The following is a 16,941-nucleotide window of genomic DNA, read 5'->3' on the forward strand; positions in this document are numbered from 1 at the left end:
GGAACCAGCGCCTGGAGATGCTGCCCAGCACTCTAGTATTAGGGCTGTGACCTTTTCACTACAGTGCTGCCGAGGGACGCAGACACATTCTCTCTCTCTGCATTAAAGGAGCTCAAGGTCTGTATGGAGAATCTGTGATGCATTTCATTCAGGACAATTCTGGTGATAGCTCAATTTCTTCATTTATAAAATGGATGGTAATAACAACACTTGACCTCAAAGATCTGTGGTGAGTACTGAGGCCAGTATTCAGTAAATGTTCTGCTTATTTTTTTTGAGACAGGGTTTCTTAAAATAGCCCTGGTTATCCTGAAACTTGCTATGTAGACCAGATTGGCCTTGAACTCACAAAGATCCACCTGCCTCAGCCTCAGGAGTGCCACCACCATGATGAGCTTGTTTGTTTAAGACAGGATCTTGCTGGGTGGTAGTAACACACGCCTTTAGCGCCAGCAATTGGGAAGCAGAAGCAGGGGAATCTTTGAGTTTGACGCCAGCCTGGTCTACACAGAGAAACCCTGTCTCGATTACCAGTCCCCCCACCAAAAGAAAGACAGGATCTTACTATGTTGCCCAGAGTAGGCGCGCTCCTCTTGGCTCAATTTCCCCCATGCTGAGCTCCCAGGCACACCCTCCATCACCATGCTGATAAGTATTCTTGGTGATGACAATGCTCTGTGGCTGGGGCAATGCTACTGATGGTCACACCCTGAAAACTCCCTCACCCAACTCCGGACTAAACACAGACTTAACATCTGGTGGAAACCTCAGCCATCATAACCAATAGGAAAGTTACCATCCATCTCAAATACTGCTCTCCCCAGCTTAAAACCTGGAGTAACCCTGAGCTTTTCATTGCCTGAGCCACACCGCCAGTCACCAAGTCCTAGTGCTTCTGCATTCAAATATGTGTACAATGTTCTCTCTGTTTACAGTGCCTCTCCTCTCTCTAATGCCTGGTTCGTGAGGACAGGGAGGATTTTACTTACCTGGAATTCTTCAGAACATGGTAGCCATCATAGAAATATTTGTTTTTAATAAATAACAACAACAACAAATACAGTTTTAAAGGTTGAATGTTCCAGGCCAAGGCCTTTCCCTATCATTTGCTTCTACACTAAGAGCATTCGAGGTCTAAGCAGAGCCAGATTTTTCATGAAGAACATCTACGCACTATGGACGTTTTTATGTTTTGTTTTGATAGACACCACTAGTCATGTATAGATGTTCTTTTTTTTTTTTTTTTTTTTTTTTTTTTTTGGTTTTTCGAGGCAGGGTTTCTCTGTATTGTTTTGGAGGCTTTCCTGGAACTCACTTTGTAGACCAGGATGGCCTCGAACTCACAGAGATCCGCCTGCCTCTGCCTCCCGAGTGCTGGGATTAAAGGCGTGCGCCACCAACGCCCGGCTTGTATAGATGTTCTATATCATACTGATTTAGTCTTTTGTGGTGCTCAGACTAACTTGGTTGTATTTAAATGTGTAACTTACAATAAAATATCAGAATATGTCAAATTCTTGAGATGTTAAAGTAATGCTATTCCTTTTTCTTTTCTAAGTGATTTATTTTCATTTTGTGTGCATTGGTGTTTTTCTTGCATGCATGTCTGTGTGAGGATGTTGGATCTCCTGAAGCTGGAGTTACAGGCAGTGGTAAGCTGCCATGTGGGTGAGAGGAGTTGAACCTGCATCCTCTGGAAGAGCAGCCAGGGTTCTTAACTGCTGAGCCATCTCTACAGCACTACAATGCTATTCCTTTTTTAGACAGGAAATTAGATTTATGCCATTCTAGGTTACTCTTAAAACTAGTATGAGCTTTGCTCATATAATGAACTAATAAACAATGTAATGCTATATGCACTGTAATTCGATCACTAACATTAATGCAACTTATATTTCTGGGTCCCCATTACAGATATATGACAGGAGTCTCTTAATTTTATATATGCATGTATATATTAATCTGTAACTTAAATACTTGTACATGTACATACACAGAACAAGAAAAGCAATAATAAAAAAAAACTTTACCTCCTTCTAGAAAGGGAAGAAACTGTCGTGTTTGTAATGTCAGGCTCCCACTCGTCTTCAGGATCACAAAAGACATCCTCAGCCCTGTTACCACCATCACTCTAAGAAAAGTAAAATATAGCCTTTCCATTAATTGTGGTGTTTATAATTCAGCAAAAAGGCGTAAATAATTTTATTACTATAACATAAAACTAGCAAATTACGGGTTATTTTTTAGTCTGAAAATATATTACTGATCAAATTTAAAAACTAATAACAAATTATAATACAAATATATACAGATGCCATTATGAAATCCATTATTTTGTATGTTAACCTAAAAACCATTATTTTGAAAGCTAACCTAAAAAAACTACCATAACAACAAAAAACCCAAATCACATGATGCTGGGAATTAAAATAAGTATTATAAAAACAATCAAAATTATTAAATACTTCAAAAATAGTAACCTGGACTGGGGAGATGGCTCAGGCAGTAAAATTGCTAGCTTGTATGCACAGGACCCGAATTTGATTCCTAGAACCCGTGTAAAAAACACAGGGTGTGATGGTACACATTTGTAATCCCACTGCTGAAAAGCTAGACTGATGGATCTCTAGGGTCCACTGCTGGCCAGCCTAGTCTACATAGTGAGCTCTAGGATGAGAGAGATCACATCGGAAAGGGGAAAGTGGATTGTGCCTGAGGCTGTCCTCTGGCTTGCTTGCTCTCTCTCCCTCTCCCTCTCCCTCTCCCTCTCCCTCTCCCTCTCCCTCTCTCTCTCTCTCTCTGACATGTGTGCCCATGCACACACGCGCGCGCGCACACACACACACACACACACACACACACACACACATACACACACAGAGAGAGAGAGAGAGAGAGAGAGAGAGAGAGAGAAATAAACTTAAATTTAGGGAGCTGGAGAGACGCATAAGAGGTTTAGAGAGACTCTGCTTTTTCAGGAGACCTAGGTTCTACTCCCAGCACCCAGGATGGTGTTGTTAATTCCAGCTCCAGGCCACATATATGTGCACATATAACATAAAGGCACATAGATATATAAATAAAAATAAAATGAATCAAACAACAACAAATTTTTAAAAAACCACTTGCATTTGGAAGAGACAATTAACAGTAGAACCCCAAGGGAGAGATAAAATAATCTGGCAGTGTTAAGGTGTAATCTCAGTGATAAATAATTGCTTGCTTAATTCATGTGAAGTCATGTATCTTATCCCCTAGACACACACACTCACATACACACAAATTACTTCTTGGTTGAATACTAATAATAATCTATACATTAGATATTTACGCAATCTCAATTAAAATTCTACCTACATACATATTACAGCACTTGATTCAGAGAGTGCAACATGTGTAAAAACTAAGTAAAGAACTTCGAAGATAGGATGGAGAGGTGGCTCAGCAGTTCAGAGCACTGACTGCTCTTCCAGAGGTCCTGAGTTCAATTCCCAGCAACCACATTGTGGCTCACAACCATCATTAAGGAGATCTGGTGCCCTCTGCTGGCATGCAGACACAAATGCAGGCAGAACACTGTATACATAATAAATAAATAAATAAATCTTAAAAAAACAAAAAACCAAGCAAGCCTAAATTGCTGTTATCAGAGTATTAGACATATTTAAAAAAAAAAACCACAACGTCTAAGAACTTGGAAGAATATGTGAAAGCAGGAAGTCAGCTCGACAATGAGCTACACACAAGGGTTTAGTGTGTGCATCAGGACAAGAGTGAGCAAATGCCTTCAGTGCTGTTTTAAATACATTCATTACTGTGAACTCAGAAATTATTAGTAACTAGAAACGCAAATAGAAAGTAACCCCCACAGGCCCACCACGCAGAGAGGAACAATCACTGCTCTGGATAACACCTTTCAGGGTTCGCTGGGGCCGGGACGGTGGCTCAGGGGTTAAGAGCACATGCTCCTCTTGCAGAGGACCTGGGTTTGGATTCCTGCACAACCATCTACAGTTCCAGTTCCAGGAGATCTGATGCCCACTTCCAAATCTGGAGGGCACCAGGCATGCATGCGGTACATACAAACACATACAGGCAAAACACATACTTAATTTAAAAAAAAATAGACTTTGCTTTCCTGGAATAAACACTCCTTGCTCATGGTAGAAATTTTTTTTCTCATTTTTTGGTTTTGCTTGCTTGTTTTTTAAAAAGGTCATTTATATGGTGGCTCACAACCATCTGTAATGAGATCTGGTGTCTTTTTCTGGCATGCAGGCATACATGCAGGCAGAATACTGTATATATAATAGATAAATAAATTAAAAAAAAGAAAAAGACTCAAATTTAATATATAGGAAGGGCTCTTAGGCAACACACCATAAGAGATACTCCAACATTCATGCACATTGCTAGAATATTTACAATACTACAATAACCAGGAAATGGAAACCAGCCTAGATGTCCATCAAAAAATGAATGTATAAAGAAAATGCAGTATATATACACAATGGAATTTTATGTAACTGCCAAGAATACTGAAATCATAACATCTGCAGAAAAATGAATGGAACTGGAAATCATTATGTTAAGCAAAATAAACTAGATTCAGAAACACAATGGTATTTAGTTGTTTTCTCTTATATGTGGCACTTAGATTTAAAATTATATAAGTGTGTGTGTGTACATACATTTGTATAATAGGGGATCATGAGAAGGAAGGAGGAAGAGATCTGGCCAAGGGGAGTAAAAGAGAAGGTGATGGAACACATGTGACACAAAAGCAAAAGAGATTTAGAGGGAAAGGGGACCGGCCACAGAGAGTCCTGCTAGACAGAAAGGGCAGAGAGATGGACGAGAACAAAGCATAGTAACACACACGCGCACACGCACACACACGCACGCACACACACACACACACGCACATGCACACACACACACACACACTACACATAGATAATAAACGGGGACAATGAAGTGGCTTAGCGGTTAGGGCATTTGCTGCAAAGTCTACTGACATGAGTTTAAGCCCCGGGACCCAATGGTGGAAAGGGAAAATCAGTTGCCCTCTGACATTTACACCCACCTACTGCCTGCCTGTCTGCATCTCTCTTACACACACAAATAAATATAATAAAAGTAAATAAATCTAAAAAAGGCATAAAATTTTATTGGTGATATAATTTTTAACTGATCTTATTATCTTAATTTAAAGACCATTTTTGTTTTTAGTTTTTAAGATGGAGTCTCATACATGAAGAGTTAGCCTTGTACAACTAGAATTACACTCTATAGTGCTTAGCTAATGCTCAGTGTTAATGAAAATATTATATGCTAAAGCCTACAGGGTGTTGTAATAGCTTTAATTTGTGAATTACTTAATCAAAAGTGAAGATAATTAACTCAATCTAGAAGATAATAAGACAAAGGAAAGCAGGTAAAGGAATACTTGTGAGGAAAAAGGGTGGTAACTAATGAATTAGATCTTTGGAGACTTGAAAAGACGTGTGATTTTTAAGAAAGATGGCATTTATTGTAATCTTAGCTCTCAGGAATCAAGGAGTTCAGGGTTATACTTGACCACATAGAAAGTACCTTCGTGTATGTGCAATTACACACACACACACACACACACACACACGTGTGCACACAATACCACAAAAAGATCATATAATCAGGATGTGATTAGAATAAAAACAAAACACCAATTAACAAAATACATAGAGCACTTAACAAAAACTTCCGTCAGACCTGATGGCACATGCCTTCAAGCCCAGCCCTCCAGAGTCAGAAGAAGGTAAGTCTGTGAGGCCGAGGTGGACAGGTCTACACAGCTAATCCCAGGCCAGCCACAGAGGCCAAAGGAGGCCCTGTCTGGGAAAACTAAAAGAGGACAAAGGATACTTTACCATAAAGAAAGAAAGTTAAACCTCAACTTCACCAGTTACTAAAACAAAGCCAAGCAAATGTCTAGCTTTAGTTTGTGGCAATACTTGTAGCAAGCAATGATGTACAGCATCAAAGTACAGCAAGCACAGAACACAAACAGAATATCATACTTTATTACCATTTTGGAAAATATAAGGCAAGAAAACACATGTTAAAAATAACAAAAAGATGTTTTTGATTGTGATCAATGAAAGCAACAATTGGAAACATCCAGAGGACAACAATGGAAAAATATACACAGGCATACTTTGTCAGGCACAGGGAGATGATTTCAGACCACGTGACTTGCAGAAGCGCAAATGAGAAGCTTGTAAAGCACACAGCAGTTTTAAAGACAGATTCAGCACTGAATCGCTGTCACACTTAAACTGTGTTGAAGCAAACCAGGAAAACTCCACTGTCATGCACAAGGAAAGCAGACTCACACCGCTGTGCATGCTGGGGACTTCAGTAACCTGTGGGGTTTCCCCTTCTTGAAGGAAATTGTGCCACTTCTGTATTCTGTTTTATTTGGGGAGGAGCGGAGAGTCTGACAGGGTTGTGCACAGTCCGGCCTCAAACTCACTGTGTTATTGAGGTGAGCCTCGGACTCCCTATCTTTCTGCCTCTGTATCTCAAGTGCTGGGATCACAGGCTTGCATGACCGTATCCAGCTGCTTATAAGAAGCTTATAGAGGAGCTGAAGAGATATCAGCAGTTACCAACACTGGCTGCTTTAGTGAAAGATTTAATCTCACTATAATGTAAGCACTAATACATTTTAAGTCAAAGATGGCAGTAAGTTATTCATGTGATACAATGGAAACTTACTAACAAAAATCTTAAATATCTTTCTTTATATTGCATTCTTTGGGTTATTCAAAGTTGGGCAAGCAAAAGGGATTGTGCTATTAACAACATTGAATTTACTGACATTGAGTTCAGTATTTTCTTTCAAGTTCCAATCTTTTTTAGTTTCATAAATATGATCACAGAACTCCTAGGATTTGTAAAAGTTACGCACCTGGTGAAGGGGATGTGAGTGGCTATTTATACTACCCAGGGATGAGCCAAGGCTCACCACCAGTGTCTTATGTTTCTGGAGTCTTAAGGTAGAGCACAGAAATTCTGTAAGGGAAAGATCCCTGAAAATAATTTCAAAAGGCACTTAGAAAACAGTTCCCAACATGCTCTACACAAATTAAGAAAATATTTAAAGGACTGTTATGAAGTGCACTGCTACAATTTTAAAATAAATTTATTATCTTTCTAAAAAAAAACAAACCACTGGTTGCTCTTCCAGAGGTCATGGATTCCATTTCCAGGACTCACATGGTAGCTCACAACCCTTTGTAACTCCAATCCCAGGAGATCTGACACCCTTTTCTGGCCTCTGGGGGTTCTGGGCACACATGTTATGCACACAGACATTCATGCAGGCAAAACACACACACATGTAAATAAATAAGTAAATAAACATTTTAAAAACATTTTACAGAGATTTTACTGGGCAGTGGTGGCACACACCTTTAATCCCAGCACTTGGAAGGCAGAGGCAGGCGGATCCCTGTGAGTTGAGACCAGCCTGGTCTACAGAGCTAGTTCTAGGACAGGTCCCAAGGCTACACAGAGAAACCTTGTCTCGAAAAACCAAAAACAAACAAAAAGTTTACAGAGATTTTAGTATCACAAACCTCATAAAGCTCTTTCATTGCTGCAAGTTTAGATTCAAACTTTTCCAGACTCCAGAAAGTGGAGATTCCAAGCTGCAGGTTACGAACTCGAACAGAAGTATCAGAACGACCTCTGTCTGATGTATCGTGTCTGGAAAAAAAAGTCAAAGGGAATTCTTAACCTAAAACACAGAAACACGCATGGGGCAGAGACATGGCTTAGAGGCAAGAGAGCACACATGGCTCTTCCAGAGAGCTCGATTGGTCTCAAGCGCACACACTGACTGGTTCACAAGCACCTTTAACACCAGCTCCGGGGGTCCTGACACCCTCTTCTGGTCTCCAATAGCTACTGTGTGCACATGGTACACATAAACTCATATAGGTACACACACATATACATTATAAATAAATAAATCTTAAAAAAAAACTGGACTGTAAGACTGGGTGGCGTGCCTTAGTGATATAGCACATGCATAGCAAACATGAGGCCATGGATTAATCTCTAGTCCAACAAAATAAAATTAAAATGGTGTGTAGATAAACAAACTCCCAACCTAAAAGAAAAATCAGTAAATTCTTTAAAATGAATTACTAAGCCTCTGTGTCGGGGAGTATGATATCTGCTCTTCCCTGGAAAGACTACTATACAGACTTCAGAGAAACTTAATGAAAACTATCAAGTACAAACAAGTTAATGAGTATAAAAACTACTCACCTGCCAAAAACATAGTATTTTTTAAATTTGTCACTGATGGCATTAGCTTCCTGGATCATCATGGAGAGTTTCATGGAGCTCCAATTTGGCTGAACTAAGACAAAGTATACAGATTAGAACCAAAATGCATGTCTGATCACTAGTATATATCACTAGTTAGAATAGTTTCATAAAAATACTGACATTAGGGACTGGAGATATGGCTCAGTGGTTAATACCACTGGCATCTCTTCCAGAGGACCCGGGTTCAATTCCCACATGACTGTTCACAACCAACCATCTGTAACTCTGGTTCAAGGGGATCTGATGCCCTCTTCTGACCTCTGTGAGCAACATACATGAACATGATGCAGAGATATGCATGTAATCAAAACACCCATACATATAAAAGGTAAAATAATATTAAAAATGACATTAAATGAATGGTTTTAACCTTGTATCAACAGGCCTTTTGTTTGTTTGTTTGCTTGCTTGCTTTTTGTTTTTATTTTTGACACAAGGTTTCTTTGGGCAATAGCTCTAAGAGTCCTGGAACTCACTCTACAGACCAGGCTGGCCTCAAACTCAGAGATCCCCCTGCCTCTACCTCCTGAGTGCTGGGAATAAAGGTGTGTGCCTGTCTTCTCGTAATTTTTTTTTCTTTTTTGGTTTTTACAAGACAGGGTTTCTCTGTATTGTTTTGGAGGCTATCGGTCCAGCCTTTCTCATAAATTCTTAAAAGTCAAGGTAGTCTTCACATAAAGTGAGTTGTCTTGTATGTGGAGGGTTGGTTAAAGCAGAGAAAGGATACTGAGAGAGAGGGACATCCTATTGCCCTTCCTCTTACGTTTAATGAGGTTTTTCTTCCTTTTTAATACTAAATTTCTTATGTTTCATTTATTGGGAGGCATAAAATGTCATGATGTACATGCACCAGTCAGAGGATAATTTGTGGGAATCGGTTCTCTCTGTTCACCATGCAGGTGCTGGGACCCTGAGTCCTACCTCAGGTCATCAAACTTGGCGGCAAGAGCTCTCACACACCCAATGAGCTTATTTTTTCTAATGTTTCCTCCTTTCTTTACTATCTCATTTTTCTAAATCATTAAGTAAGGTCTACCATAGGTTAATTTATAAAGAACTACACCCCTTTTAAAATTTCCAGACAAATACAAAAATTAAAAAGGTTATCTGGAGGCATGGCACCATAGAGAAACACCTGTTTATCATGGGACCTTGCTTTAATCACACACACACACACACACACACACACATTAAATAAATAAATAATAGACATATCTACTCGCTGGGCGGTGGTAGTGCACGCCTTTAATCCCAGCACTTGGGAGGCAGAGGCAGGAGGTGAGTTCAAGACCGGGCTGGACCGACAGCCTCCAAAACAATACAGAGAAACCCTGTCTCGTAAAACCAAAACCAAACAAACAAACAAAAAAAAGAGCAATCTAGCTTACAGCTCCATTTTCATACTGTAAAGCTAAGATTTCTCCCTATAGGGCTGGGGATTTAACTCATAGCTTCTCTTGCACGCCAAGCACATCCCTGCCATTGACTTACAACCCTTGCCTCTAAACCTGCCGTGTTATTACACACATTTTCTCTACAGTATGTCAAACATAAAGCTATGTTTTCTCCCACAGGTGATCTTCACCATCAGTCTTCAGTGGTGATGAAAGCTTTCGCATGAAGACTGGGAACAAGGTAAAGAGGCCCGCTCTCCTCACTTCTGTTCAACCAAGTATTGTGAGGTCTAGCCAGAGAAACTGCCAGGGAAGAAATGGAACCCAAACTGAAAAGGAAGAAACTGCCTATGTAGAGATGAGGATGGGTACCTGAAGACTTCATCAAAACAGGCACGAGCTAGAAAAGAGCAATTGTATTTCTATACACCACAATGATGGTATGAGAACAATCCACTCACAACAGCACCAGAGCTGGTGTGTAGCTCAGTATCGAAGCATTTGCCTAGAATGCACAGAGCCCTCAGTTCTATGACCAGCACTCATACACACGTAACAGCACCAAAAGCAATGTGATACTTAAGAATACATTTCACCAAAGAAATCAAAGATCTGTATACTGAAAACTATGCAACTTTGATCAAAGAAACCAGCTGTAAATAAGTAAAAACAGTATTCATACATTAGAAGAATAAACATTGTTAAAAGAACTACACTTCCTAAAACAGTGATTCAGTGAGCTCCTTATCAAAATGGCATCTTTCACAGAAATAGAAAAACACCTCATTTGGGGCTACAACTTCACTAATTAATTTGGGCGTGGGAAAACACAAATGTTCAGTCTATGGGGCCAATACAACAAGTCTAAAAACAGTATTTAAAAACCATTCATACAATTATATTTACATACAAAAATTAGCATCTAAAAGCCTCATCTATCTATCTATCTATCTATCTATCTATCTATCTATCTATCTATCTATGTATCTATCTGGTACTAGAGATTAAACCCAGGGCTTTCCACATACTGGAAAAATACTGGACCACCAAATTACTTCTTCAGTCAAGCATTTTAAATATGTAAAGGCAGCTAACATTTTAGTAAATATAAGAAGATATAGAACTTTAGAAAAGCATATGTTAACATCAGCATATACTCACTTGTAAAAGTTTTATCCCTATTTCCCCGATTCTCCTGAAGAATTTGTACTTCTTTGGCAATTTTTTGCTTTTCAATTTCTAAAGCTTCTAGGATTCTTGCATGACGGATGCTATGGTCCTCTAAAGCCTGATAATATCCATTCATATAGACCAGCAGATGAGGGTATGCAAGAGAGAATTTATAAAATCAGAGAAGTTGGATATGTTCATATGCATCACCATACTAGCCATTTTGCTGTTTATATACACCTTATAACATGTTATTTATTTTACACATATCCTAGAAAACATTTTTAAAAAGCAGTTAATCAGGACAGCAAAGGGATACTTGCCACCAACACTGATGCCCTGAATTCCATCTCTGGGACTCACGTGCTGGAAAGAGATAATCAATCCCAGAAGTTGTCCCCTGACCCCAACATGTGCACCATGCCATATACACAGAAACAAAGCAAGTGTTTGAAAAAGATGGATGGATTGGGCTGGGGAGGCGGCTCAGCAGGCAAAGCATTTGCAGCACGGTATGAGGAGTACATTTGTATCCCCAGTAGCCACATAAAAATTTGGGATCCAGGGTTATAGCAGATGTAACTCTGGCACTGAGGGGAGGAGACAGCTGATGGCTGGAGCTCACTGGCTACCCAGTGCTGCCAAAAACAGCAGTAGGTTCAGTGAATGACCTCATTTCAATAAGCAAGGTAGAGAAGGGACAGAGGAGGACATCTGATGTCAACCTCTGGCCTCCACATATGCCCATATGAGCAGGTACACTATGAGTGCACATGAACACATACACATGCATACCACCCCCAAAGACACTGATCACTTTAACATTATAATGAAATTTCATCTTATTGCACTCATTTCACTAAGAATACATGGCTAACATATTTTACTAAACACAAAAGTGTAATGTGTACTCATCCTGCCAGCCTGGTCCCAGAGCTGCATCCCAAATGAACACGTAGGATGCTATATTAATTATGAAGCTGCTGGCCATTTGCTATGGTTTCTTATTGGCTAGCTCTGACTTAATTATTAACCCATAACTGCTAATCTGAGTATTTCCACGTGCTCTTCTCTTACCGGAGAAAGGGTCTGAATCTTTTCTCTCACATTCTACATGGTGACTGACTGTGCCTCTGTTTCTCAGAATCCTCCACCTCTCCTAGTCCCACCTATCTTGCTTCCCTATTGGCTAACAGTGCTTTATTTATCAACCAATAAGACAACATATACACAAAAGGACTTTCCCCATCACAAAAGCTTTTTAAAAACTGATTTATAAACTTTCTTAATGATTTTCCTAATAAAATCATTAGGATTCTAAGAATTTATATATTATTATCATGTTTTATGAGTGTGGGGGTGGGGAGGGTACAGAGGACAATTGTATAGTCAGTTCTCTCCTTCTACCTTAGTGGGTTCCAGGGATCAAACTCAGGTCACCAGGCTTATGTGGCAAGCTTACCTGCTGAACCATTCTACTGGACCATCATAAAGAATTTTTGAAGACAAGGATTAATATTTTTCTTCCCATTGCTAATAAGTAAGAATCTCTGGAGTAAAAGGGGTTGGATTGGGGAACTGACAATAACTAAGATTTGCTGACTAAAGTTAAAAGATACAAACTAGATAGTGTTTCCCAGGATTTTCAGGGCTGTTTCGCTCCTGATGTCTCCAGCCTAGTTAATTGGCAGTGTGCTCTCAGCACACTATACTGTCAGGACCTGAGTGACTGGGAACATTTTCTCCCCCCCTCTAACCCTCAGCTCTGCTCTTCTTCGTCCTACAAACTTGGAAAAAAGTGAAAGTAAGTCTACTACTTGAAACAAACGTTAAGATCCAGAAACAGGGAAGTGATGGGCACTGTGGTATACACCTTTAAGCCCAGCACTTGGGAGGCAGAGGCAGACAAATCTCCACAAGTCTGAGACTAGCCTGGTCTACATGTGAATTCCAGGTTATCTCTCCAGTTCTACAATTTGCATTTCTAACAGGTTCCTAGAAGAAACTGATGTTTCTCATCCAGAGAACTCACTTCAAGAACCACCAGTGTGGGGCTGGAGAGACAGCTCAGCAGTTAAGGGCATGGACTGCTCTTCCGGAGGACTTGGGCATGGTTCCCTGCACCCACATGGTGGCTTGCAACCCTCTATAACTACAGTTCTAGCACCTGACACGCACACATGCACATGAGTGCACAGGCAAAGCGTTCATACATATAGAATAAATAAATCTTACAAAAAGACACAAAACCCACCAGCATAAAGAGAAGAAACGCCAAAAATGTTATCAATGTGGTTAAAGACGCTAACACACTAACGCCCTAGTTTTATCTTTGTTTTGTGAACTTGGCAGTTTCACACTGGCCCTAGAAGACTGTCTTTATCCATATCAAGATAGAAATGGGTATCAAATGCTCCACCGTGAGTGGTTTCTTCTAGGAAACCACTGCTCTATCAGGATGTGATCCAATACAAAGGCTTTCCTTTTCTTCCTACTGTATTTTGGGCCCATTTTTTTAGCATGACAGGCAGTTGTAGACACATGAAAAGAAAATCAGAATGGAACTTAAAAAAGGAGGGCTGTAGCCTTCCAGAGTGTTTGGGGATGGTGGGTGAGCAGAGTCAGGGCAGAGGCTCGCAGGCAGCAGGGGCCATTCCCATCTAGAGACCTCATGGCTCTTTCATCAAAGGCGGCTCCCCCTCAGGACAGCCAAGACAGTCAGTCACCTGCTTTGTAGCCAGAGTCTCCATCTCCAGCCGCCTTTTGTTCACATACACTTCCTGTTCAAGATGCTGCTTCGCCTTTTCCAACTCCTCAATTTTGTCATTAGCTTTTTGCTTATTTATTTCCTCCATTTTCTTCCTTTGCGACTCTTCTCTCTTAAAACAACATTAATAAGAATTAACTTGGGCAAAAATGCAGAGCAATTTTTCAGAAACAGTGGTCTTAGGGTATAAAAGCTCTCCTTGTAACCAATGAACAAGAATTCACCTACAGCAAAGTAGTCCTGGAGCACTCTCCTTCAGTCAGGTTAAGTAATCTAACCAAGCACGTCACTCGTCCAGCTGTAGGGGGTATATCCTCTACAATGGGCTTCTGGGGCTGAAAGGTTGCCACAACCCCCGTGTTGCTGGGCAGGGGTCTATTTTCCGCTCCCAGCAGCCATGATCTACCTTGCTGTTTGGAAATGTGTAGTTCTACCTTGTTACTTGGAAACATGTAGCTCTAACCCTAGTATCAGACACTCCTCTGACTACATTTTAAGAACTTTCTTTTTTTGAGAGTGTCTCCTTTCATTTATCCCAGGCTAGCCTTGAACTTGCTGTGTAACTGAAGATGTCCTTGAGCTCCTGATCCTCCTGCCTCCGCAGCACCATTCCACGTTTACGGATCAAACCCAGGGCTGCATGCAAGAAAAGTACGCTACCATTTAGCTTCATCTCTGAGGTAAACAATTTTAGTCCCACACCACTCTAGGAAACTATCAGAGAAAAGGCGGGCTCTGCTTGTTACCAGTTCTGCTTCCAGGGCTTGGATTTTACTCTCATACGCAGCTTTTTGGGAAGAAAGCTCTTGCTGAGCCATTTCTTTTGCAATTTGAATTCCTTGCATCATTTCTTCCTTTGCCTTCAACTGGGCATCTTTTATTTCTGCTTCAAGCCTACAAAGTAGCAAGATATTTTAAAACAGTGAATATTTTATATACCTAGGCAGTCTTCAGTTATATTAAGATAACATTTAAATCTGAAATTTTAATTTTTGGTATTCTATCTATAGTATTTTCAGATTTTTCACTGGTTTTGAATTGCATCCACACAAAAAATAGAACAGGATGAAAATATGATTATTCCCAGCTTAATTATTTCTGCAGATGCCTGATATTTAAATTAATATATCTTCTAGTGAGTAAAGAAAATATATCATATAAAATATTATAGTAAACATTATAGTTAACACAGTGAACCAAAATAAGGTATTTTATGTTCAGCTAATAATGCTCCAATTCTACTTTAAGACACAATAGACTCTTTTTGAGACAGCATCCCATGCTGGCCTTCAACGTGCTCTGTACCTGAGTACTGACTTACAAAGTGTCCTTTTCACTTTAGTCTCTGCAGCATCTCAGGGTCTCTGAACTAGGCTGCATCCTTGTGAGCGTTTAACTCTGAGGCATACTTTCCTGGCACACATAGGCTTCACACCTGTGATGACACTTACTGTGACCTCTGTGCCCTAAGTAACTCATTTTTGGCAAACTCAAAGTCTTTTGGACCATCGGTTGTGAGATTATGTCTACTCGATGGTCTTATCCCTTTTTGGACTTCAACCGGATGATTAAATCTAAAATAATGATCTCCACCGAGAATCACCCGATCACCCTGAAACAAAGAAAAAAAAGTATGATTTAAGGTGAGTCTAAATGAAAAAATTACAAGCTTTTCTTAAAAAAAGAAAAAAATTAAAATTTGAGGAGAAAATAATAAAATATTGACAATGGTTTCTTGTATGAGATACAGTTTTAGTGTTTTATTTTTTTCCATTATTCCTTTAACTTCACAATCCAGGATGACACATTATTATTGATGACAGACATTAAAATTATAGCAACTGTCACATTTGTTAATTATTTTCCATATGCCAAATACTGTTAAGTAATTTGCATTTGCATGTATGTTTGCGTATATCTAGAAAACATCTCTTTTACATCTCACAACAACACATGAGCCACATACTATTCCAGTGTTGGGAATGAGGGAACAAAACACATGGACTTTTCCAGTAACAGCTGACACTGAATGAGCACCTACTCTTTGCAAGCAATGGTGTAAAGCTATACATAAATTACTTTTAGTTTAATTCTCCACTACCCCTGAGAAGCAGACCATTATTCTGGGTTGCCTGCAGCAGTTTAAACCAGTTCTTCTGAGACAGCTGTTAATAGCACTCTAAAGGTGTCCTAACTAGGCAGTGTTGGTCTTCACAGGACACACAATGATGCTGTCAGTGGTAAACCCTGGTTCACACCACTGTAACTTCTCTTTGTACAAAGAAGAAAGAAGGCTACTAACGAATTAACCAACAGAACTTTTGACATGGAAAAGTTCTCAATTCAGATTAGTGGCTCGGGGGAGAAAACGGAACACAGATGAATGCCATGACGGGGGGAGAAAACATGAACACCAATGGCTAACAGCTTTCCCCACTGCAGCTCTGTTAACTTACATGATGTAATACTGTGGGCTCCGAAATGTGCACCCCATTTACATATGTCTTTGCTTCTCCAGCTGGGACGATACTCACTGTTCCTCCAAAGTTTCTGATAGTGCTATTAAAATAAAAACTGCATTGTTATAATTACAGGAAATTTTAAAAAGAAAAGATAGGAGGGAATAAATCTGCTTAGATTATTTCTTTGGTAGTAAGTTCACATCAACAATAATTTTAAATTATTTTAATTTTTCCTCCAGATACACTTAAAAGTTTGGTGGAAACAAAAATAAAACACCAGCATCCCTATATCTGACAGTGTAGGAGGAGGTGTCATTGTATCTTGATTGACTTCGGGGGGGGGGGGCACTTCTGGGAGGGGCACTAAGACCTTCCCTTCAAATGAAAAAAGTCCACAGAAAAAAGTTCAAGGGGGAAAATTTGATAATGGGTTACTTCTAGAGAGCGTTTTTAGGTGCTCTTATTTTTTCTAAGTTTCTGGTTTTGTAACTGATTGCATCACTTGTCCCATAAGGGGCTTCACTAATGGAAGAGTGAGGTATTACACAGGAGGAAAAGCAAGGAGACAAAAGCTCCTTCTTAGTCATCTGACTGAACATCCTTGACGGGAGATGCGAAGAATCAGTTACAAATGTCACACACATGTTCAGGGAGACATTCTTATTCAGAAAACAGGAAATTTCTCAGGCTGACTAGACAGAAACAGAAAACCACAGCAGAAGTCAAGTCCTCACCCTTAGCATTGGTTAGGCCCCGAGACTTGAAA

At 39.8% G+C, this 16,941-nt stretch overlaps 1 protein-coding gene across 4 annotated transcripts in view; it reads right to left on the minus strand.

Annotated features, from left to right (window-relative positions):
* The window catches only part of Kif14 (kinesin family member 14), a 65,731-nt gene that overhangs the window by 16,510 nt on the left and 32,280 nt on the right, over positions 1-16,941 (minus strand). For all 4 annotated transcript variants that reach the window (XM_021229162.2, XM_040738569.1, XM_021229163.2 and 1 more), the window contains 8 exons: positions 16,170-16,272; positions 15,165-15,325; positions 14,460-14,607; positions 13,673-13,825; positions 10,938-11,064; positions 8,320-8,413; positions 7,623-7,752; positions 2,031-2,131 (listed from right to left, as the gene is read on the minus strand). In XM_021229162.2, coding sequence (XP_021084821.1) covers positions 2,031-2,131; positions 7,623-7,752; positions 8,320-8,413; positions 10,938-11,064; positions 13,673-13,825; positions 14,460-14,607; positions 15,165-15,325; positions 16,170-16,272 — 1,017 coding nt within the window. The remainder of the gene's footprint in view (positions 1-2,030; positions 2,132-7,622; positions 7,753-8,319; positions 8,414-10,937; positions 11,065-13,672; positions 13,826-14,459; positions 14,608-15,164; positions 15,326-16,169; positions 16,273-16,941) is intronic.

Source organism: Mesocricetus auratus, unplaced genomic scaffold (genome assembly GCF_017639785.1).
Source record: "Mesocricetus auratus isolate SY011 unplaced genomic scaffold, BCM_Maur_2.0 Super-Scaffold_100676, whole genome shotgun sequence".
NCBI classification, from domain to species: Eukaryota; Metazoa; Chordata; class Mammalia; order Rodentia; family Cricetidae; genus Mesocricetus; species Mesocricetus auratus.